Source organism: Lynx rufus, unplaced genomic scaffold (genome assembly GCF_022079265.1).
Source record: "Lynx rufus isolate CCGP_SWC_20201006 ecotype Redwood Valley unplaced genomic scaffold, mLynRuf1.p SCAF_10, whole genome shotgun sequence".
NCBI lineage: Eukaryota > Metazoa > Chordata > Mammalia > Carnivora > Felidae > Lynx > Lynx rufus.
Window position 1 is genome coordinate 7598830 of NW_025814824.1, and position 24112 is coordinate 7622941.

Consider the following 24112-nt stretch of genomic DNA (forward strand, 5'->3'; position numbering starts at 1 on the left):
AATTGACTACACCAGGAAACAAAAGGTTTCCAGCCACCAGCAGGCCTCCCGGAACAAAACACGTTTGTAAATGGCTTGTCCTACCAAATGGCCCAACCATCTTCCAAGCTGAAGAACCCTCAGAGCATTGATATTTAAATGGAATGAGGATGTTTACCTTCTTCCTCTACACTCCCCTGTTTACTTACAGCGATTATGCAATGGCACTTTCCAGAAGAGTCCTATGGGTTACCACCGTGGCTGATGTCATTGCCGGGGGTTAATGTGAACTGTTTAAAGGTTAGTGTTTTTGAAGGCAGCTGGTAGAGACAATAAACATACCCCATCCCACAGGAAATTTAGTCACATCTGCGTTCGTGCAGTTGTGAAATAATACATCGCAAGCCTAGAAATCGTATTGCTTAGAATTTAAGCATGTGTCACCGCTTCCCCTTGAAATCTCTGGAAAACCGATAAGATTGATTGTAAATCAGATCTTCACCGAGGAAGCTGAAGGAGCGTGAGCCGGTGATGTCTTTCCGATGGTACCATCAGCAGCCCCAATCAGGACTCATTTTTGGTATCAGCCATGAGGTTATTAATGTTCATATAGTCCTATGGATGGAGTATTAGATCCGGAGAAATTCTTAATTACTCTTATACACTTAATTACTACAGAATTGCCCCAAGAGCAGTTTTCCATAACTAGTACTTGATGAATTCTGACAGTTGTGCTAATTCTATGAAACAAAAGTTAAATTTAGGTGCGTGTATGGGATGTAGTTGGCACAAAGCATGTTGGGCTTTGTGGGAGGGGCTCTTCATCAGAAGAGCTGTTTGAATGGTTGGTTATGGAAATGAACTGTGAGTAGTCTGTATTTGTAGCTAAGTATCTACACACACGTGCACACACACACACACACACACACACACACAGATTAAATCCACATACCCATAAGAATAGTTAAGATGACTGAGTCAACAGGGGTACCTGGGTGGCTCAGTCGGTTAAGAGTCCGACTTCGACTCAGGTCATGATCTTGAGGTTCATGGGCTCGAGCCCTGTGTGGGGCTCTGTGCTAACAGCTCAGAGCCTGGAGCCTGCTTTGAATTCTGTGCCTTCTTCTCTCTCTGCCCCTCCCCTGCTCACGCTCTGTCTCTCTCTCTCTCAAAAATAAACATTAAAAAAAAAATGACTGCGTCAACTAGCCATCACTAAACTAAGTGTGCTCGGGACAGGAACTGTATTCTCATGCAATGTTTTGCCCACAGTAAGTGCTTAATAAAAGCCTATGGAATAAATAAGAATGAGCAAAAGGATGGAGGGGGAGGAAAAGGAAAGGGACTTTTGCCTATGACTCCTTCAACCGTTTGGTAGAGCCAGCCCTTGGCAAAACCGTGATTAGGAGTCAAGTTTTCGGGGCCCTTCTTTGAGCACTTGCTCCTGTTTTCTGCCCCTCTCATTACATATCCGGGGCTCACCCAACTTCCTGGGACCTCTCCCTGGAGGAAAGGGGATGGTCCAGTGATTCTCTGACACATTAAGGTTAGCTTAGTATAGGAAGTGTTCCTTCCCATGAGTCTTTGTGCACCTGGGATTGAGTGTCCGGCAGTGAAGAGGGAGGCAGGGGCCGCCCTGTCAGCAGGGGAAGCCGGGGCAGCCGGTGGAAGAGGTGTTTCGAGGCTTTCCCATAGGTAAAAGTCCCTTGTTTCCCCAGGCTGCGAAAGCGTTGTTTTCAGTTCTCAACAGTATTCATAGCCACTAGCTTACATACCCTGAAATCGGTCATATTATCTCAGAAGGGATCACCAGAAGAGGACATTGTGACTTGCCCAAATGATACAGGGAGACAAATAATGAACTGTCGGGGGGTAAAAAAAAAAAAAAAAAAAAAAAAAAGGAGATGAAAAGAACTTCAGAGTCAGGTGGATCTGCCGGGGAACCCTAAGGACAAGTCATGTGATGCCCCGAATCTCCGTTTCCTGGCTCTTAATAGGGAGGTAGCGATACCTCTCTTTCAGAGTTGGTGTAAGAATGAGAGCAAAATGCCTCGCCCACAGTAGATGCCCAGTTGATTAGAACTGTTGTTGGTTGTTGTGCTTTTTCTGCTGTGTTCCAGATGCTGGGTGCTCCGGATACCTCCACTTGTGTTGTTTAACCCTCAGAATAACATTAGTAAAAACGCCAACACACCCTCCCCTCCCACGCGAGGCTGCGAGATAAAGCACCTTGCTCCGGGTCACATACCTAGGGAATATCAGAGCCGGTTTGGGGAACAGTCTCACCCCAGTCCCACACTCACTCTCCTTCGGGATGGTGCCTGTGCATACAGTGCTGTGGAAGTTTTTAGTGGCTTGGGACTGTCTGTGTGAAGTTTTAAGTGTGGGAGGGTTAATGACGGTTCTCCCAGGGCTCAGCTTCTGCTGGCAGTTCAGGGACGATGGTTCGTGAGGGTGGGTGTACGTTGGGGCCCTGGGTGGCTCGGTCGGTTGAGCAACTGACTCTTGATTTTGGCTCTGGTCATAAACTTGTAGTCGTGAGATCAAGCCCCGTGTCGGGCTCTGTGCTGATTGTAGAGCCTGCTTAAGATATACTCTCTCTCTCTCTCTCTCTGTCTCTCTCTCTCATAAAGAAAGGAGGAAGGAAGGAAGAAAGGGATTGTTTAATCCCATTTTATAGTTGAGGGATCTGAATCACTGAAACATTATGTAACTTGCCCTAGATTTCTTACTCTGGAAATGGTGGAGCTGGAAACTACACCCAGGACCGTCTGATGACAGTCTGTGCTCTCGGTCAGTGGATATGCGTCTACTGTGGGTATAGGGAAGGGAGCGCTCACTCTCTGTCCTCACGGGGGCGGGGGTGGGGGGAGCGTTTGCCTCTCCAGCACGTACACCCCAGGTCACTTGGGAGACTGATTACTAACTCAACAAACCAGGGTTTTTGGTCTCTTAGCACAGTCCTTAAAACACACTTTAAAAATTCTCACCGACTATTTTAAATTAGAAAAGGAAAAATTTACCTGTTCCTTTTTTTTTTTAAACGTGCTTAGGGTACTTAAGCTTATAAAGAGTTTAAGTTGCCTCCAGCACTGATGAGAGATAATGACTATGAAGACAATGACTTTTTAAATGTTTACAGAAATGAAATGTGTGTGTGTATGTGTACTTAAATATACTTACACGTATCCATGTGAATACACGCATGCCCTGTTATAAAAATGGGCTCACATTCTGCATTTTATTTTATGACTTACTTTTTTTTTAACCTAAAAATATACATGCTTCTGCTTTCTAGGTATATGTATGTAGAGCAACTCCTTTTTAAAATTCTTTTTAACGTTTATTTATTTTTGAGAGACAGAGCGTGAATGTGGGGGGGGCGGGGGTGCAGAGAGAGGGAGACACAGAATCCGAAGCAGGCTCCAGGCTCCGAGCTGTCAACACAGAGCCTGACTCTGGGCTCGAACCCACGAACCGTGAGATCATGACCTGACCCGAAGTCGGACGCTTCACCGACTGAGCCACCCAGGTGCCCCAGAGCAACTCCTTTTTTAAAAAACCATACAGTACCTACAGGATCATGTCATTTTTTTAATCATTCCCCTACTGACAGCCCTTTTTTTTTTTTTTTTGCTTTCATTAACAATGCCGTATTAAATCTCTTCACGCACATAAGAGTGTTTACACGAACACTCTCACACACACTCTCACACACTCACACACACACACACACACACACACAAAGTATCTCTTTGCACGCTTTCTCCAGGAATTATTTCTGGAAGAGAAGTTGCCAGATTGGTGGATGTGCACAGTTTAAAGTTGGATAGGTGATGCCATAGATCCCTCACCAGAGGCTTTGCCGGTTTAGATGTCACCACAGTGCACAGCCCCCGTTTCCCCACCCTAGACATCATCAAAGCATTTTAATTCTCGCCAGCTTGTGCAACAAAGTTGTTTGCTTTTTCCTTGGCTACTACTGTGATTCAGCAGCTTTTCATTTTTTTATTGAGCTCTAAAGGTGCTTTCATTCTAAGAGGGATGAAGTGGCCATAACTGCTACTTGGGTGTTTCTATTATTTATTGAGCATTCGCTTCCTCTTTCACCCTGCTGGGCAGGCCATGTCACCGGCAATGGCGGTTTGTTTTCTTAATTGGAACCCAAAAATGTATCGAAGAGAAGGAAAATATCCAGAAAATTTCCGTTTCATTGACTATTGTGACGTTCCTGTCAGTTACCTTAAAAGCATTTATAGAAAAGTGAGGAGCATTATTACAGATACAGGGCTTTTTCATGCTTTGGGGGAATTAATGACATTTTTTTTTCCAGAAGCGAATGTTCTGTCTTATATCTGCAACTCATGAAGTTTAGCCTCTCTTTGAATGGAGCTCTTAAACTCAAGTTAAATATTTTCTTATAACTCTATTTTACAGGCTGCTTAGTTGGACTCTTCAGGGATGAACATATTAATGGCAATCTGTGTCTTGTAATTCTTGTATTTTTAGTTGGAATTTTCCTTGTAAACATGATAAGCAGTTGATGGTTTAAAGAAAGAATGTGAATAGCTGTGGGTGGAGTTTCCTTAAAATAAAGTCGGGGGAGCCAACATCAGGAACATATGGGTTACTGGTAATGAGGCCACTGTGTTAAGAAAACAAAATAACAATGAAACGCCAGAACTGCCTTGATCTGTGCTCCCTCAGATCATCTGGGCTCAGATCATGTTGCAAAACAACCCAGTTTCCTTAGGACTTCTAGGTGGTTTACTTACAATTGTGAGCACCCTTTCTGATTACAGAAAATTTCCCTTTCCAGATTTCCAAAATGTTCTGACTAACCTCTCTATTTCATTCTCTAGCAAGGTCTCGGAGAACTAGACCTTAGAAGATGTGGCCATTGAAGTAAAAACATTCAGACATTTTTCTGGATCATTTAAGTGTAACAGCCAGCCTTTCCCTCCTGCATTCCTCCACCAAACCCAGTCTCTTATCACACATCCCAAAGCACATCTTCTTTTGAGTTGTTAAATTTTCTTGTCATGATGGCCAAATGATTCAGGAGATCTGAATGAGCCAAGCATTTACCCAAGGTCTTTGGCATCTGTGGATCTGGGCTGCTGTGGTGTTTTTATTCATACCGGTGAGGTGAAGGACAGTGCCTGCATTTATATTGCAATTTATAAATTACTCTTAGGTACAAAAGTGTTATCAGTAACTGTATGTTATATCAGTTATATCAGTAAGTTGTATCAGTAACTATAATGGAAGTGCTCAGTAAGATATTTGTTGGAGGAATCCCTGAATTCTCACTGTAACTTTGTGAGGAGAGTAGGAAATACACTTCTGCCCCTGTTTAGAGATGGAACTCAGAGTAGTGGATCAGGTTCCTTGACCTTGGGATGGTTTCCTAAAAGAGAGCAGGGCATTCTATGGATGGGTCAAGTTACCTAATTCTTCTGCCCAGTCTTTCACTTCCTCATGTTCAGTGGCCTCTCAGGTAGCTAGCACAAAAAGGTGGCCTGGAGAAGCACAGCTCTCAGGGCACCTGCACCAGGCCAATCAAACCTTCATCATCTTTGTTTCTTCCTCCATTAAAAAAAAAAGGAAATCCATGTTAGAACAGGAAGTCACACTGATGGGCTATTGTGTAGACGATCAGAATCTTTGAGCTTCGTTATGCTCCCTCTCACCATTGGTATTTGCACAGGAGGCTCCAGTGTGGGTGTCATTGACTCAGATACTCTGCTCCTGTTATGTGCTGGATCCTCTTTGGGGTGCTAAAGCTATCTAGGTAGAGGGAACAGACACAACTCCTGCCTGTCCTGAGCTTATATACAAGGGGTGATGTTTGGCAAGCAAAACCTTTGAACTCAGAGAATATTCCTTATGGTCTATGTGTAGGCAAGCAATCATGCCATCTATTTATTCCCTGTAGCTCTTGGCACATTTTTAGATGCTTAATACTCAAAATTCAGGACTTCAGTGTGCAGTGGAATGCGATTGAGCAGGAAAGGAAGGACCCTGTGGGTTATACATACCCATCAGAGCATGGACCCCCAGGTGGTGGTGGGAGGAACTCCTTCTAGCCAAAGGAGTGGAGTGGAGACAGCAGGTCATAAATGTGGTGGTCCGGATTAGTAGTCAGTGACCACAAGGTCTAACAAGATAAAAAGGCAAGTTTCCTGGCAGTCAGGTGGAAGGGGGGACACAGATCCTGGAATCCAGTGACGTTCTTAAGGTTTCATAAAGGTAGTGTCCCCTCTGCTATCTCAAACCCACTTATATATATTTCTTTACTGATTGACTTCAAGCCCAGATGTCATCTCAACATTCAAGAGAATAGATTTGGGGGAGGCCTAGTAGTATAGAACAGGAACTTCACTGTGAGGCAGAGGCTCAGCAGGAGAAATACTCAAACCATTGGCACAAGATGGGGCCCACTCTTAGATGAGAGTGCTCGGAAACTGTGTAATCACGGACGTGGGTTCAAACAAGCAAGAAGTCACCTAGTCAGTGGACTGGATATATTGTGGAAATCTGGTTACAGCCGGACAACAGAAGTTTCTGTCACAAGATAAGTATGAAGCCCACAGTAAGACCAAGACTTCTGAGTCACTCAGATGAGGTCCCATGATTTCACCTTGACCAAGAACTTAAATATGCAAAAAGGGCCCGGGGGTGGAGAGGGAGGCCATTTTGATCCATATCTGCTGAGCGTATAATCCAAAGTCACTTAAGGGCAGGCATCGTGACTTTATCCCCAAGGGTTCTCAGAGTCCAGCAGAAAGGGCAGGGGACCAGCCCAGGAAAGGAGATGCCCGTCAGAAGTCCTCTCTTCCTCCATTGCAAACGAAATCCGAGCTGTTCTGTGTTTTCCTATTGGTGTATTTCATTTGGAAAACTTTCAGAAGGTTGAAAATCATCTAAAGGTGCTCTTAGTGCCTCTTAGTCTTTAGTGTAAGAAATACCTTGTTAGACATGAAGATTTCCAGGTGGTTCACCCAGGCGTGCTGATTCACTAGGTCTGCCCGGAGCTGAGCTAGAGCTGATGCCATGGTACCCACTTTAAGAGTCACTGGCCTAGACCCCAACCGTAGGATCAGTGCTCCCTTGCCGTGCTTCCCCAGTCAGAGGTCATCCAGAGGAAGCAATTGGCCAGTGGCGGAGAAAGTCAATACTTGCCAGCTTTCTTCTTCCTCTACTTCCCGGGGAAGTCCTGTAAATGTAGCACAATCCAAAACCTGCCAAGAGCCAGGGTGGCTCGCACGGACCCCAGCGGGGGCTGCAGCACTTTACCTGTGTCTGGAATCCTCTTCTCTGCCAGACCTTTCTTACAACAGAGCTAGCTTGGAAGGACAAAGGCACAGGGGATTAAATCTTCATTCTTTGCCATTCTTTCCTTGTTCTGCTTTCGGCCTGAGTACCCCCGAGTCAGGTGCTTGTGAGCGTTATGGGGCAGAGCTCTCCTCGACCAGGACAGATACACCTTTGTACTCAGAGAATGTAGGAGGGTAAGTGGCACCAGGCTGTTGGGACAAGAGGGGCTAGGATTCTCAGTGGGTTTTACTGTTTGCCAAATACTGTCACGCTTACCGTTTCGTGTGATCCTTACAGCCCCTCAGTCGGGGGACATACACCAGCAACAGGGTGGCCCCCACTCATACAGAAATTCCCAGCTCATTCTCCTCAACCCTAAGCAGTGGCCAAGGTGTTCACGTCACATGACCTCCAGACAGTGTCCAGATCCTGAACCCTCCGTTCCGGGGCCTCACACGGATCCAGGCTTTTCGAGTCACAGGCAGGTGTTGGGCGTGAGCGGCAACTCATGGGCACCTGGGCCCTGCACCCCATCCATTTGTTCCCGCTGCTTCTTCCCCTTCCTTCTGTGGGGATGATGATGCTGCCACATGAGGACTGTTACCCCCCTTTTGGAAACAGGGACTCATAGGCTCAGAGGGGTTATGGTTTCCTCCAGGCCACAAAGCCAGGCTTTCAAATCCATTTTGGACTCTCTGGGTCTTCTGGTTTTGAGAGCCTTCATTTTATGTCATCTCCAAATGTTTCATTATCACCGTCAGAATTCACTGAACCATTTTACTATCGCTGTAGCTACCCACACATGGCAATTACAGAGACACATTGCAATTAGTTTACTTTGGCAGCTTATCACTTTGAGAATTTGGAAGCCAGAGGCCACCACGCGTTAGGGTTTTGGGTGGGTTGAGGATATTTTAAATGAAAATGGATGGCGTCTCTGAACCGGAGCGTTCCCTCCCTCCCACCCTGCCGTGTCCCATTTCCCTGGTGCCCCGGTCAGCAACAGGCTCTGCCCACTCCCAGCCCCTTGTTTGGCCCTTTGTGGACATCTCCGGCAGACCCTCTCCCTCTTTCCCCACCCTGGCCCCGAACCCGACTCCGTGGGCAATAACGTCAAACACCTTGGGTTGCTGTGCGGCGTGCGAGCACAGGAAAGCGCTCAGAATGTTCCGAGCGTGTCTCACTGTGGCATGTCAGCCAGCCGCAGAGGGTGCAGATGACAATGGCGCCCCTTCTTGGATCCAGTTGGACTTTTCTAAGTAGAAGCTCTCAGCTCTGCACCCCACCTGACCCAGGGCAAGGGGACCAGGCATTTGCTCCGGTGGTCAATATTTGAGCCACGGCCCCAGGGTTCCTACAACAGGAATGTGTCCAATGGGAATTTTAAGGGTTATTATTTCCATTATTTTCCTCTTTCCTGGTACAGTAGCTGCTTAAATGTCAGTCGTAAATAGCTCAAGTGCTTTGCAAGCTGGTTCAGTTCTCAGCCCGAAGAAAAATCTGTCTTCCTCACACAGTCTGTGAGCCGCTCCTAAAGCTTCCCCATTTATAGACTCTGTATTAAAATGAAGAGTCATTTTCTCCACCGTGTCCAGGGAGGAGACTTAGCAGAGTTCTAGCTACATGAAGACCTGAGTGGCGTTGATGGCCACGACCAGGAGCCCAAAAGTGACAACCAGATTGTGGAGATTCTGCTTTGAAGAGCAGTGTCATTTTATACTTAAGGGTTAGGAGAGAAAAACTGCTGAAGAATTGTTTGTGCATTCTACAGAACCTAGAAATACTTCTGATCTTATTTCATGGTAGTAATAATAATTGCTCCTGTTTACGAAGGGCCTTCTGTACCCCAGGGAAGGCGATAGATGCTTTTATACGCACTCTCATATATAATGCTTTCCACAACCCCATAAAGTAGGTATTATTTTAAAAGAAAATGAGGCCCAAGCAGGAAAATAAGGTATCCAAACTGGATAAATGAACACAGCTGGTTAATGGGCCATCCAGGATTCAAACCCAGATCCAAGTTGTCCGTGCAATGGATAGAAATAAAATAGTGACTAAATCAGAAAATTGGCCAGAAGAAATTTCTAAACTGTTTCTGTTTTTACTTTTGAGGGTTTTCAGAGGTTTTTTTTGGTGGTTAGGTGATGTTTATTGATTTTTATCAATTTATCCAATGCTTTTCTCCCAATTGAAAGTGTATGTTATGAAATGTTGGTCCAGTGTGAATAAGTTGCCTCTGATCTGGCAATAAGGTACGTCCACAAACGTGGCAAGATTCTGTTTAAACTCATTTCGCCCATGAGCTCAAGTCCTGGTAGTCTGGATGAACCGTGTCAACAAACAGACCAGGGTTTGAGTCTTCGTGTTGTACCTTGGTAGCTCCGAGGATTTGGGCAAGTTACTTTAACTTCTCTGGTTCTTTGGCTCAACCTGGGGACCATGCCGTTAACGCCAAAGTTATTGAAAGGATGAAGATTTTCTATACGAAGCCCATAGGGCGGTGGTTGACTTGGAGCAAATAAATATCAGTCCGTCTCCTTCCTTCTGATAGAATTCCCTGACTGGTTGGTATATCACTAACCAGAGTGTTCTGCAAAAAATGCCAAAGCAAGGGAACTGTAAATGAGAAAGCTCTGAACTTAGTAGGAACTAATACGGTGGCCGTGTTACTTCTGCTGTCCATTTGCTTTTAAGATAAAGGCTGGATCCCTGAATAATTCCAAACACCTGGATGTTGGGAAATATTAAAATGGTTGCATGAATTTGCCACTTTTCTCTCCTTTGCGTGGCATCGTATAAGCAAAGTCCTGGTTGTAAACGCAGGGAACGCAACAACTCCTCTGCGTCCGTCCGTTTGTCTCTGCAGTGGGAACATTTGTTCGAATCCCCTGTTTGCTTACCAGACAGGAGTTATCAGCTGTCTACGTGACGAGGAATCCTACCAGTATTCTCCCAAGGTGCCCTGTGAGTCATAAGCGTGTGATTCCCTGGGCCCTTCTTTCAGTAAGGTTGCAGCGTATAAAATCAGACTAATAGGGCGCCTGTGGGGCTTAGTCGGTTGAGTGTCCGACTTGATTTCAGCTCAGGTCACGATCCTACAGTTCGTGGGTTTGAGCCCCGCGTTGGGCTCCGTGCTGACAGTGTGGAGCCTTCTTGGGATTGTCTCTCCCTCTCCCTCCCTCTCTACCCCTCCCCTGCTTGTGCTCCCTCTCCCTCTCTCAAAATAAGTAAATAAAAATGTCAAAAAAATAAGCAAAATCAATAAAATAAAGTCAGGCTAACGAACCGAGATGCCAAAGATCACGTGCTTGTCGCCTTCCAGGAGCGTTAGCAGAGGCTTCCCCCTCTTCTTCTGGTTGGCTTGTGTTATGGGTCATAGAAGGTATTCAAAGGGGGCAGCTCCAGGGTCCTGAGAGAGTAGAAGGAAATGCACGAAGAGCCCTAAGAGAGTTGGAGAAAGAGAAATCAGTTAGGGGAGCCGAAGGGAGTAGAGTCACATGTCTTCTCTGTCCCTGTCCTTGCTGGTTTGGGCTGTCTCTTTCATGGCCTAGGTTTCATCCATGCCCCTGATCATGCAGCAATTCTAGAACCGAGACAGAAGAAAAAAAAAACCCTCCACATTTCCTAAAGTAACCCACAAAATTATAGTCTCTGTGGAAAAATAATTAGAGCCATAAAGCTCATAAATACATAGCTTTCCTTCCACTTGGCTACCAAACAAACTGTGCCACCAAAGGGCTGAGATGCCACCAGTCCTGCCTGTGCCTCCGATACCCCCCTACCCTCCTCCCAGGCACGAATCAGAGCCACTGGAGGAGAAAGAGTCCCCGGGGCTGGTCCCCAGCAGAGCCGCGGGATGGGCTCCTCGTGGGACCTGCCATCACGAGCCAGGGCCAGACGGAGGGCACCGCTGTTCAAAACCCTTTTGGAAGTTGTGAGAACATCCAGACTTCTGCCTCCTCTGCTGCCCTTTCTGCTTCTCACCCTGCACGCATACTGGAGAAAAGAGGATACATCCCTTGAAGAAAATGCCCTTTTTGTTGTCGTCATACATAGTCTGAAACTATATTACGTGGTTTCTCACTTATATGTTTCTCTTGCTTTCTCCCTAAAACATAATCTCCAAGACGGCACGCAGGGTGTTTTAGCCAGCATCGTGTATCCAGCGCTCAGGTGCTTAGTGAATAGTTGTTGAGTGAAATAAAGGCAGAAAACTGGAAATGCTTGTGTTGGCGGAAGAAAAGGAAAAAGTGGCTTTTGCGGAGTGCCGATAACTGTGTGACATGGGTCCTCTCTTCCAGTCCTCTCGATTTTTTGCTCTTACCTTATCAACTAGATGCCGTGAACCCCTTTACAGAAATACCGCGACAGGGGCAGACACACACAGTAATCCGTGTTCCTTCTGGAAGGTCAAGACACAGCCGGCCCCAGAAGCCTGGCCGTGGCTGGCCACAGCAGTGCTTGGCCTGACCCCTGAAACGATGTCCTCAGGTCACACGGAGGGGATGGCCGTCGGCATTATTTCCAAGGGGCCTCACAAAGGATGCTTCTGAGCTTGCTCAGGCCACACCTGGTTGGAGAAGTAGTTCTCAGGGACCTTGCTGTTGCCCGTGTGGGACTGCCCCTATGGGCTGCCTGCCCCTCTAAGCTGTCATCATGGTCAGGGCACAGCTTGCCACAGGGCGGGGTCGGTCTTGATTCTGAACACCGTCCACCCAGCATTTTCCCTGGTGCCCAGAGTTTGGTGGTGCTTCCCACCCTCACCTTCGAGGAAAACAAGAATTGGGCTTTGCGAAGCCATCTGCCACATAAACGAACCCACTGGGTACACAGCTCCCGACACAGAGGCTTGACGAGGTGTAGGCTGATGGTTTCCCTCCCCTTCCATGGGGCTGAACGGTTGGGTAGAGCCTCTGCGTCAAGCTTTACTCACTCCACCATCATGCAGATGGGATGTTGGGGACCGGCCAGTGCCTGTTGCCGCTCCCAGTGGGCACGGCCAGCTGTGTCCACAGTCTGCACGAAAGAAAGTGGGCGACACGTTTCCTCTTCCTTCTACTTCCGAAGGGGAATGTGGCTCGCACCTTCAGGAGAGCTGAAATGCCCTGGAGGTTTAGCTTCGAACAGCGCTCATCCGCCCTCTTGAGGGCTGCAAGTTGGCTGACCGTCGTTCACTTACTTATTTATATATTGGTTTCCTCCACAAAGATTGGAGTGGTAAATCTTCAAGGAAAAGATAAATGCAGTAAAGAGTCTAATATATTTCCTATCTTGAAGGCCATGAGTCTAAGAAGCCTTGTCTGGCTTTTATTTAAACCCTGGGTGGTGGGCCATGTGTTTTTCCTCCAGGAATTTAACCAGAAACATTGCTTTTTTCTTTTTTTTTTCCTTTTCTTTTATTTTAAAGTCTATTTATTTTGAGAGAGGTAGAGAGAGCAAGAACACGAGCAGAGGAGGGGCACAGACAGAGAGAGAGAGAGCATCCCAAGCAGGCTCCATACTGTCAGCGCAGAGCCCGATGTGGGGCTCGATCACAAACCCGTGAGATCATGACCCGCTCTGAAGTCAAGAGTCGACACTTAACCGACGGAGCCACCCAGGCGCCCCATCACTGGAAACCTTTCTGAAACAAAATGTGCTAACCCTGGGAAGGGCAGATGGCTGTTTAAATTTCAACTAATTAAAATTAAATAAAAGTAAAGGGCCGGTTCTTCTGTAGCACTAGCCCATCTCAACCTCTCGGTTAGCTGGACAGCGAGATACAGGTAGAAAGAGATCGTTTCCGTCATCGAAGAAAGACGGCCCTAGAGAACACCTTTCTGTGATCGTATGTAGTCATGCAATTCCTCTCGCCTCTGGCTCCCCCCACCCGCCCCACCCCTTCCACTTTGGGAAGGAAACCGACACCCAGCTTCATGGGGCTGATTTGTTCCTTAGCAGCAACAGTGACTGTGAACTCCTGATCAAACCTGTCATCACAGAGGCCTCAGTGACCCCCACGTGACAAACCAAAGAGGTAGTTTTTTTAAGAATGAAGTTTAGTGAGGGGCGCCTGGGTGGCTCAGTCTGTTGAGCGTCCGACTCTTGATTTCAGCTCAGGTCAGGATCTCACAGTTTGTGGGTTCGGGCCCCGTGTTGGGCTCAGCACTGACAGTGTGGAGCCTGTTTGGAATTCTGTCTTTCTTTTTCTCTGCTCCTCCCCCGCTCGTGCTCTCTAAATAAAGAAAGAAAGAAACATTAAAAACGAAAAGAAATTTAGTGATGCGTGTAGCCCATAGAGAATATTAGGAGAGAAAAGAAAACAAGGCAATATATATAACGTGCCAGCTTTGTGTATATATATATATCTGGCCATATCTGAATGTGGAAATAAAGTTTTTCCTTTCTTTGTTTATACTGTTCTACATTTTCTAGTTGGTAAAATTAATTTCAAATAATTTTTGTTTCAAGTTTTTATTTAAATTCTAGTTAACAGAGTAATATTGATTTCAGGAGAATTTAGAGATACAAATTATAATTAGGAAAAAAAGTATGTTTTTATTTTTTTAATGTTTATTTTTGAAAGAGAGAGAGTGAGTGGGGGAGAGGCAGAGAGAGTGGGGGACAGAGGATCTGAAATGGGCTCTACACTCACAGCAGAGAGTCTGACGCGGGGCTCGAATTCACAAACCAGGAGACTGAAGCAAAGTAACTTATAAAACGGGGGAGAGGCGATTTTATAACTAAAGGTGACAGCTGACATTTATTGCCAACCCGAATGTACGTGTCTGTTCCTACGCTGTTATAACTGTGTGTGCGCTCTCGCTCTGAGGGCATTATCAATCCTCAAGGGCGAGGTATTATCTTCTGTTTCTTTGGTCTCTCCGATAGCACCGTGGCCAGCGCCCGATGATAGTCATTGACTGATTGACTGACTGACAGATTGGCTGACCTTGCCATCACTCTTGTCTTAGGCCCACGAAATGTGTTAACATCTTGCCTCATTTTGCTTTTGGTCTGAGAGGTAGCATTCCCTCCAAATTCACTACACGAAGTCCAACAGCTGGAATACAGGAGCCATTCATCAGAAAACGAGTTAGGCTTCCTTAGGGTTCGTGTGTGTGGCAAGACCCTAATGGAATTTTTTAAAATTTCGTTCATTTTGTGAAAACAGCCCTGGAAAGAGGATATGTTAAAGCTCTTTGATTTGACTGACCACAGCCATCCACACCAGTGGATTTGGCGTCTCTAGTGACTGGCTTCTTGGAGGGACGGATTTAATAAAGAGGATTTTCTTCCCCCGGGTTGGCTGTGAGAGTGATCAGACATGCTTGTGGGGCCATTTTCTGGTTCCCGCTGTTCTTGTGTCAGCCAAGACAGCCACAGGCAGGAATTACAGTCCACTCCGCCTTCTCACTCCGATCCAGGCCGACGGGGGAGCCGGGGGGATGGAGCCCAGGTTGTTGGGTTTACGAGTTAACCTCACTGGGTGTGTTTCACCACACGACGTACCTTTTACACTCGCACATCACGATACTCAGAGGTAGGCTGAAGCCAGGTAACATTTCTGCTCTCTTAGAAGCATGAGAGAAGATAGGGAAGAGAGAGAACTGGTTTTCACGAAAGGTCAGTGAAGGTCTGCATCACTGTTCCTGACATACCTGAAGGATTAATGTCCCTATCTGGGGAGTTGAGGGAGCTTAGTGAGAAATGTCTTCTCCTCTTGGAAGGGTAACAGTACACTGAGGAACGCTGTCAGGGAATTTATGGGTGACAAATGTGGGCAGAGCCAGCCTAGTGATATAAATAGCAGATAGCGTCTATTCTTCTCAGTGAGGAGACATTACACTCTAATAAACCAACAGTGTGGTCCACAGCCCTGTTTTCATCCTAATGTAGATGACTGGCCACGAGATACCCAAAGTCAAGATCAGTCCAAGGAACCTCCCAAACCATGAAGCTGCTCGTTCGAGTTTCCTTCAGATCACTCAGACATGTTGCTGATTTGAGCTTGTGCCGGGGGTGAGCGAGGAAATCAGGACGTGTGTCAGTGCAAGACGTGGGAACCAACATGGGCAAGATGTGCGCAGCTCAGGTCCCCACAGGGCCAAGAATGTTCCAGAGGATTTTACCAGGGAAGTGGGTGTGTGCCACATGCCTGCTGCCCTTTCCGTTTGGTTATTGTTGAAGGACTTACTTGTTGCCTTTCCAAAAATTTTCTTTCTTTTAATAATTAGGTTGTGGTTTTTTTTGAGAACTCGGTTGTTATAAAATTTCACTTTTTAATTTTACTTATTTAACAAACGCATCACATACTATGTAAACTAAAATATACAAATATCAATTACGTAATTATCGAATTATATTCTATAATATGTAAATATTAACTTCTCTAATGTTCATCATAACTCAGTGAGGTGTAGGTACTACTTTTAACCCCACTTTACAGATCAGAAAACAGACAGCGGGAGGCTAAGTAATTCACTAAGACTACACAGTTGGTAAGTGGTTACACAGGGACTTGAACCCAGGAAGTCTGGTTCCAGCATACTTGCCCTTCACCGCTATTAAAGTTCAGGAAAATATAAAGCCCACACTGTATATACCACATGTTAGCTAACTGCACAATAAATTATACTTAAAAAAAAAAAGAAAAGAAAAATACAAAGCCCGAAAAAACCAGCCCAACGACAACTATAGAAATGTTGCTTTGATGTCTGTGCTCTGCATAGGCTCCCACGTGACTGCACCTAGTCTCCATATTCCGCTTCATATCTTTTGTTTTCTTCTGAACCTTATATGATGGTCTTTCCATGTTATTAAAAACCCCCTGTAAATATTGTTTTAATGCCTACTTAATGTTTCCATTGTATAAGCATATCACTCTTTGCTTAATCATCCCCTTATGGCGGCCCGTTTGGCTCTTAGGTCTTCTGTTCTGACAACTAGCACTGCAGTGACTGTCTCTGTGCAGAATTTCCTCTGTTCTTTGTTTCTTTTTTTTTTTAAAGTTTATTTATTTGAGAGAGAGAGAGAGAGAGTGTGAGAGCAAATGGGAGTGGAGGGGGGGGGGGCAGGGAGAGAGAGAGAAAATCCTAAGCAGGCTCCACACCGTCAGCATACAGTGGATGTGGGGCTCAAACCCACAAACTGTGAGATCGTGACCTGAACACAGTCAAGTGACAGACACTTAAGGACTGAGCCACCCAGGCGCCCCCTTCTGTGCTTTGGAAAAGAGTTTTAGAATACGTACTCAGAAGTAAAATCCTCAAGTCCAGGTGTATGTATGTGAATACTTCTAGGGATCTACACCCAGGTTGTCCAGTGGTTTTCCAAGAGGCTTGTACTTTCCCGGTGTCCACAGCGCTGGACAGAAGTGATTGTCATTCTCACACCAGCACCGAGAATGATTTCTAGAAATCTTCGCTGATGTGATAGGTAGAATATTGTCTTGATTTTATTTCTTTGTTGGCTAGAGGATTGAGTTTGTCCATATTGGTCGATCAATTATAGGAATCTTTGAGTGGTCTGGTTGGGTCCTTTGCCCATGTGTCTGTCAAGATCAGACGGAAGCCTTTGGGGGTCAAACAGAGAAAGGCCAGTGGTTTCCCATTCTTTCTTCTCTTGCCTGAACATGATATTTCCCCGGATATTTTCCCAGTCTCTACTGTAATGTATGCATTTAACCTTCCCCCAAAACCTCGTGTGCATTTTTCTCTGGATCCTATACAAAGTATACTACTGTCTGCTTGTAAAGGGTTATTATTTCATTTTCTACTGTGAGTGTGCTCCATGCCTAAATCTGCATTGGTCCCTCCGTCTTGGATCATAAGCTCCTGGAGGGCCAGCCTGTGTCTTTTTGAGCAGTTAGGCACACTTTTCTTTGGTGACGTCCCCAGCAACCACAGAACAGGCTTCCTGGCTGAAGGTGATGGGAGCATTTACACAGGCACCTTGAGAGTACGAAACAGAAGTGAGAAGGGTTAAGAGTGTAGTAGACTCGATGTGGCCGTGTGTCCTGGTTGTGCTTAAAGAGAGCTGGAAAGAACCCAGTAACACCTCCCCTACCTATTGATCAGTGAGAAGGGGGAGTTCTAGTGGAGAAAGGCACATAGGACTGGGGACCCAAAGCCCAATGAATTAGTCCCGAGTTCTCCATCATTTCATATGAGCCCTGGGTCACTTTCTCTACGAGTCTCTCGTGTTTTTTTCCTACCCGAAACACAGTAGTGATGTTAAGAATAGCCGATGTTTCTAAAGCACCTTAAAATGCTATATATGGTCTTCCTATCCCTTAATCTTCACCATAGCCAGTGAAACCGACACAGTTTGCAAGTGAGGGAACAGACACAAAGAACTACAACCTTCCCTTCAATAAAGCATCAAATGAAGATTTCATTATTAGATTTTTAAAAGCTTCTTATGCTCCGGGAAAACAATCCATTGACTTAAGTGTATCACGAGGCAAGAAGGAAGGCAGAAAAGGTAAGATATCTTGGAAGGTGTAGAGGATCATGGGAAAGGACCAGACGCCCCAAGGAAAACTCCATTACGCGAGCAAAGAAAAATTGAAAGACATCAGTGAAACAAGATCAGCAGAATGTCGATGATTACGTTGAAATATTAAGAAACCTTTCGTCCTATTTCTTCATTACATTGTGTCTTCGCTTCCAGTTTTCCCATTTACCGCAAAGATCAACAACAGTAATATATTCTAGCACATTCCATCTTATGGGTACCCCATACCTATTCAACATAGTGAAAAAGTTATTAAGGAGTTTGAACGTATCCGTTAGAAGGACAGATGGATGGACAGATCGATTTTGCTTTTTTTCTTTGTAAGAAAACAAGGGCCTTGTTAAGAGCATGCTTCAGGCTTTACCAAATGTGAAAAGCAGAACAGAATGTAAAGGAGGTGATGATGATGTACCCAAATGTGGTGGGAGGGTCTGGGTAGGCACATTCTCTGAAGGTCAGGTTCGCGGTCTCCAGGACTCTGTAGAGCATCTGGGGAAGGTAAGGAGCCCTTCGTTCAGCTTCCAGTCCTGGAGCAGGAGGTAAAAATGTCAGAAGCCAACAAGCTTTGTTGGCCCCTGAAGGTAGAAGAGCTTCTGCGGAAATAGTGCATTTCGGAGGCTCGCTTACGAGATTTTACCGGTGGGCTTAAGAGTTGAAGGCATTTTGTTGCATGAAGCCAGGCTGAGCAAGGGTCTGGCTGTGCCGGGGTGGTGTTTGGAACGGCCTTCTGCAGTAGATCACTGCCATGTTTGTATTTCAGGATTTTATGGGCAGCTCCAGACCTTCTGCCCCCCACAGTACCCGGACCCCCAGAGAGCCGTGCTGCCCAGCAGCTCGTGCAGTGTGGTGCCTTCCTTCGAGGACTGCCTGGCCCCCACGCCCATGGGGCAGGCTGGCTTTGACGTGTTCCACAGGGCCTTCTCGGCTCACTCGGGCATTGCAGGTATGTTGATGACTGTCACTTAGAAACCCCGGCAGACTAGCAGGTGAGACCGGGACTAGACTTGACCCCGCACGTGACCGCAGCAAATCCCGTGGAATCCGCCCCTGTCGTATCTCGCACCTTCACGCTCCTCTCCAGCCCCACCTTCACCACCCTGGTTCAGGGGCCACAGCGTCCCTCCCGGGCTGTGACAACAGCTGTAGCCTTCCAGCGTGTTCCCTGCATCAACTCTACCTTTACCATTCTTCCCTCTGCACCGCCGTGAGCATTGCCTTCCAAAAATGAAAGACAGAATAAGCCCCTGTCCTCCTTGAATACCTTAGCCTCCAGTTGCCTAAAGAATAAAGTCTTCTCCTTGGCGAGGCAGTCAAAGCCACGAGATAGGCCTGGTCAGACGCTCCAGGCCTCACCTCACACCTGTCTCCCCACGTGCGCTGCCCGTGCACGTGGCCCCACAGCCCCTCGCTCTCCGTCTTTGTGCTCTGTTTCCTCCTTCTAGAATGTTCTTTCTTTACCTCTCCATCTGTGAGAATCCCATCTTTCTTTATGGCTCAACTGCAGTCATCTCCTTTCTCAGGCCACCCTCACCGTTCCCTTGAACACTTGACTTTTATTTGCACTCAGCCCGTATTTTCTGCCAAGACTTACCTTGACCGTAGGCCTGCAAGTCCGTCAGCCTCCTTCCCCACTGAGGGCCCCGGGGACAGAGAGCCGTTGAAGGTCCTAACCCTGGGCCCCCGCTCAGCACTGGCCGTAGGGCACACACGGTGGGTAGAGACAGGCGGGGCCGTTGACTTCTTTCTCCTTCTCTTCCAGTGTATGATTTGCCGTCGGGGTCCCCCGGCCTCTTCGGGGACTCTGTGCGTGGCGGGCCTGAAGACGCCACGTTCTTGCAGATCAGCGCTGTGGACCGCTGTCCTAGCCAGCTCTCCTCTGTCTATACCGAAGGCTAAAAGCTCCCCTGGCCTCCACTACCACTGGCATCCGGAACCTTTTCGTCGCTCGCCACCCTGTACTCTCACACCCTCACTGACTGCGCGAAGAGGATGCCAGCCGCTTCCGTGGAACCTGCAAAGTCCCAGGCGTGTCTCTGGAAGGCGGGACTGGTCAGGGCCGGCCGTCCCAGGGCTGCGTGTGGTTGCTGCTCTGTCTGGATTTGCTGGTGGCCCACAGGACTGTCTCTTCAAAGGGAATTTAGAGTCACTCTGCCGGACACCTGTTCCTTCCAGCTGTCCGCTCTCAAAGGACACCAGTGAAATGACGCACACGTCGAAGTGTAGTTCGGGGACCACCCTCGCACAGAACTCCAAGTAGGGAAGGAAAACCCAAGTTGCCAGAAGCACAGAGAACTGCCTCGCCCCGTACGCATCCTCCCCATGGGCTCCGGCAGGACCCGATGAGGGAAATCTGCATCCAAAGCACCGCTTGGGCTCAGCCCGTGGAGGAGCCCCCCCCCCCATCCTGGCACTGCACCGGCCTGGCACCCCGGCGAGCTGGTGCCTCTCTGCTCTTCCCGTCCCCGTGCTAACCAGTCGCTTTTCAGTATTTCTCCAGAAGCAAAATGAGGTTCTATCAAGCACAGTCCCTTAAAAGGCACTACAACCTGTTTTATATTCCAGCAACTTATCTTAGTTCTTTTATGCTAAAGACTTGTTATTTACATCTACTTTTAAAGGAAGAAAAATATTTAGAGGTCTGTTCTTTGGATGGAAATAGTTATCTTAATCACGCCAGCTACATCCATTTTAGCCACAGCCCGTGGCCCCTCCTGGTCCCACCTCGCAGCGCCTGGGAGCCCCCCCAGAGTCGCAGTTTTGCATTGAGCGAAAGGCACCGGCGGGAAGTGGGTGGGCCCGACCCCTTCCCAGTGCCGTAGCAGAAACCCTGGTGGGCTGACTGCGTGAGGCGACTCCACCTCGAAGACCTTGTTCAGTGGAAAAGATCACTTGACTCGTTGACCCTTCGCCTCCGCGCGGGGAATGCCGCCCAGGTCGTGCTAGAAGATGTGGAACAGGGACACGCCGAGTTGAGATCCTGGGCTCTCTCAAAAAACCACACGAGAGGTGCCTGATGTCCAGTTACTTTGCACAGCCTCTGCTCGCCTCCGTTAGGATGTCCACTCATCCGTCTGTCCCTCCCCCGTACTCTCCTCTCCCTCCTCGCTCTTGTCACCTTCTTCTCTGTTCCCGCTCGCCCACCGCCACTGCCTGAGCACCCTTGGCAAGGTCTTCCCAGGGAGCAGGTAGAGGGAAGGCTGGGGCAGCAGATGTTCGCTTTTTTCATGTAACTCTAGCCTGGAATTTCCACAGAGCTCTTGGTCATTTGATAGCAAACCTGAATAGGAAGCCACTTTCTGTGACGCGTTTACAAAGCTATTCAAAAAGATCTTAAGTCGTGCGCGTAAGGCCGTAAAAATTAGCCACACCCCAGAGACCCCCTGGTAAACTCTGGCATTCCAGAACTATCGCGTTTCAACGTTTCTTTTTTCTGTCCTTAAGAATGGGTTCTGAACACAATTGAAACAATGTGGTTTGTCCAACTGGGATCGTTACGGTCTTCGAGAAGGGTTAACCAGCTGGGTGTCCCGGGACAGTTTGTATCCAGACAGACAGGTCCTTCCAGTCGGGCTGGGCAGTCGCTCACGTGCTGCTTGACGCAGACCGGATCCCAACACGTCACGGAGAGAGGGGACTAAAGAGCCGCGTGTGGGGTCCGCTTTTACGGTGGGCGAGGTCCGCCGACCGCTGAGCTCCGATCTGAGAAAGGCCAGGCCCGCGAGAGGGCCGAGTTACCCACTTGACAAAGATCTGCGCTGCTTTCCGAAAGGCTTCCCTTCCGGATGAGCCCTCGGGCCTCCCCCCTGCAGACTTTGTGGGTTAGGTCACTTGGCCTAAACGAGGACACGTGCGTGCTACCTGCCATCCCTTGCGTGTCCTTTGTCACACTCTGCAAAGGAAGGTAGAGATCCGGTGTCTTTAGGGAGACAGCGCGGCCATTCTCGAACGCTGAGGCCTGCGTGAGGAACTCAGAACGTTCTTCATGTGTGAGATGAGGGAGGGAGAAGCTGACAAAAAGCAGGGTTAATGCAGTGATGCCTCCGTGCCTCGCGGCTTTTACATGATTTACGGGGAGGGAGGGAAGGAAGGCGAAGCCAGAGGCTGAACCTCACAAACCCCTGGGTGTCATCGTCTTCTTTGCCTGAGGGACATGCCCCTGTGCCTGCCTCTGGTGTTAGCCCGGCCTCATGGTGGCCCTGTCGCTGCTTGTGGGGGGAGGGGACAGCAGCACCTCAGGGCCTCCTCCCTCAGCAGGGACAGAAGCCAGTCCCCCCCCCAACCCCCCCACCAAGGGACCTTGGTGTTAGCAGAGGGAGCGCACGGGAAGCAGAGTCAAGTGCGACCCGCGAAGTCAGCTGCCCCCTCACATACCCGTCAAGCGTATCCCAGGGGCTGCGGGTTGGAGTCGGGGCCTCAGGGCACGACACATTCGGGTTCCTTATGGACGGCACAGGCTGTCCTTAGAGTCCAGAGTCTCCCCTGACCTTAAAATCTGCCCCTTGCTTGCTTCCAGTGTCGTGCCAGATTTATATCTGCATTCATCATCATGTCTGTAGCAGTGAAAATAGAAACTTCGAGAAACTCACTCCCTTCCATTTCCTGGCCTTTTTAGTCTCGATATTGTAACCATTTTCATCAACATCTGAGCAGAGATTGTCATTCCCCTGTTTTGAAAAAAACTGGTGAAATACACACAGCGCAAAGCCAATTATCCTATTACATTAAAAAAAAAAATCAGTCTGCTTAGAGACATTTCATTTGCTGCATTGTCTTAATTCCCTAAAGGGACCATTTCAAAATGTCAGTTGTAATTTAGCCTCTGATCGGCCGTTAAATATTATTTAAGTATTTGCTGGTCCTGTGGGGTGTCTCCCTTTAACCATGTCTCCCCCAAATTGCACAGGTGACTCGAAGTGGACGGAAGGCCTTCAGGGGACCCCCTGATAGAACAGGGGTGGTGTGGTTCTGTCGTGTTTCACTTACCAGCTGTCGAGCACATTAGTGTACTCGAGCAGAGGTAAACGTTCAACTCCCCTGTCTGTCCCAGAACCTGGACTTTCCAGTTGTCTTGAAGTATTGGGAATAGTGACTGTAAATGTCCAATTCAATTACTTGCTATTTTATTTGTCTGTTTTGACCATGTCATTTTATAGCAGCATTTTTAATGGCACTTTTTGTTGGTGGTGTGGAATTTCTGCGGTTACCTTTTTTTTTTTTTTTTTGCAATGGATAAAGCAAAAAAAAAAAAAAAGAAGAAGAAGAAGAAGAAAAGATTTATTTTGTACAGACAGCAGAACATCCTGTGTAATGTTGCTGACATAAAGCACTTTGGGGGGGGGGGAGTGGAAATCTGTTTTCCATAAATCACACAGACTCTTGTACATAGTTATATACACTCACGTAGAGAAATGAACTGCGTATATCAAACTGGATATGGGGCCGACTTTACTTTAGGGGCACACATCTGGTGCTTATTGTCATAAATCTTTTAAAGAATTAGGTACACTTTTTTTCTATTAATATGTATAGTTTTGTGATTTGTCACAGTTATGTTTCGTATAATCATAAGTTATTTTGTCTTGTTTCATGAAGTCCTTTTTTTTTTTTTATGTCAAAAGTAAAATGAAGGGATTGTGCACTTGGTACAGAATAAAACTGGAAATAGGACGCCCACCTGCCTGCAATCTGCCTTCGGCATGCCCTTTCAAAACACAATGGCAACAGCCATTTTGTTTGTTTGTTTGTTTTATTGTTTTGTTTTGCCGCAAGCCTCCTTCCTTTATGGGGATGGTAATTATAATTAAAAGCAGATGGGGGTGGGGGAGGGCCGGTGCAAGGCCGGCTTTAAAATGCCGCCTTGCTCTGGCCCAGAGCTGCAGCCTGGATTTAATTATAGATATGAGGACGAAATGGCAGTAAAAATGATGTGTCCCCGAGTCCTTTACATGTTGGGAGTGTCCATAAATAAAACATGAAGTTTTATTTCATCAGATTTAATTAAAGCTTTTATACATGTTTTATTGGTTATTCTATTAATCCACTTCCCGAACTGGATAAATGCGCTGGGGCTTGGGGCTTACTGGTGCCCGTTCAGTGTGAAGCTACATCGGGCCTCGGAAATGCCGCTAAGTGCTTGGTCCCTCAGGTGAGGGGGTTACGGCGCGCTGGCCGCTGGGGATTAGGCCTTGGCTGCCCAGTCTTCCTAAAACCCTGCAGAAAAAGACAAAAGCATCTGCTTCCCGGGAGCTGATGCCCCGACCTTGAAGTCCTCCCATCTCCCAGAGGAGGAAGGGGCAGTTACCGTTCCCTGCTC

The 24112-nt window shown here is 47.3% G+C and overlaps 1 protein-coding gene across 2 annotated transcripts in view; it reads left to right on the forward strand.

Annotated features, from left to right (window-relative positions):
• Positions 1 to 23819, forward strand: part of GLIS3 (GLIS family zinc finger 3) — a 445161-nt gene extending 421342 nt beyond the window's left edge. For both annotated transcript variants that reach the window (XM_047101446.1, XM_047101440.1), the window contains exons 10-11: positions 18560 to 18742; positions 19559 to 23819. In XM_047101446.1, coding sequence (XP_046957402.1) covers positions 18560 to 18742; positions 19559 to 19695 — 320 coding nt within the window. In that variant the 3' untranslated portion in view covers positions 19696 to 23819. The remainder of the gene's footprint in view (positions 1 to 18559; positions 18743 to 19558) is intronic.
• The last annotated feature ends 293 nt before the right edge of the window (positions 23820 to 24112 follow it).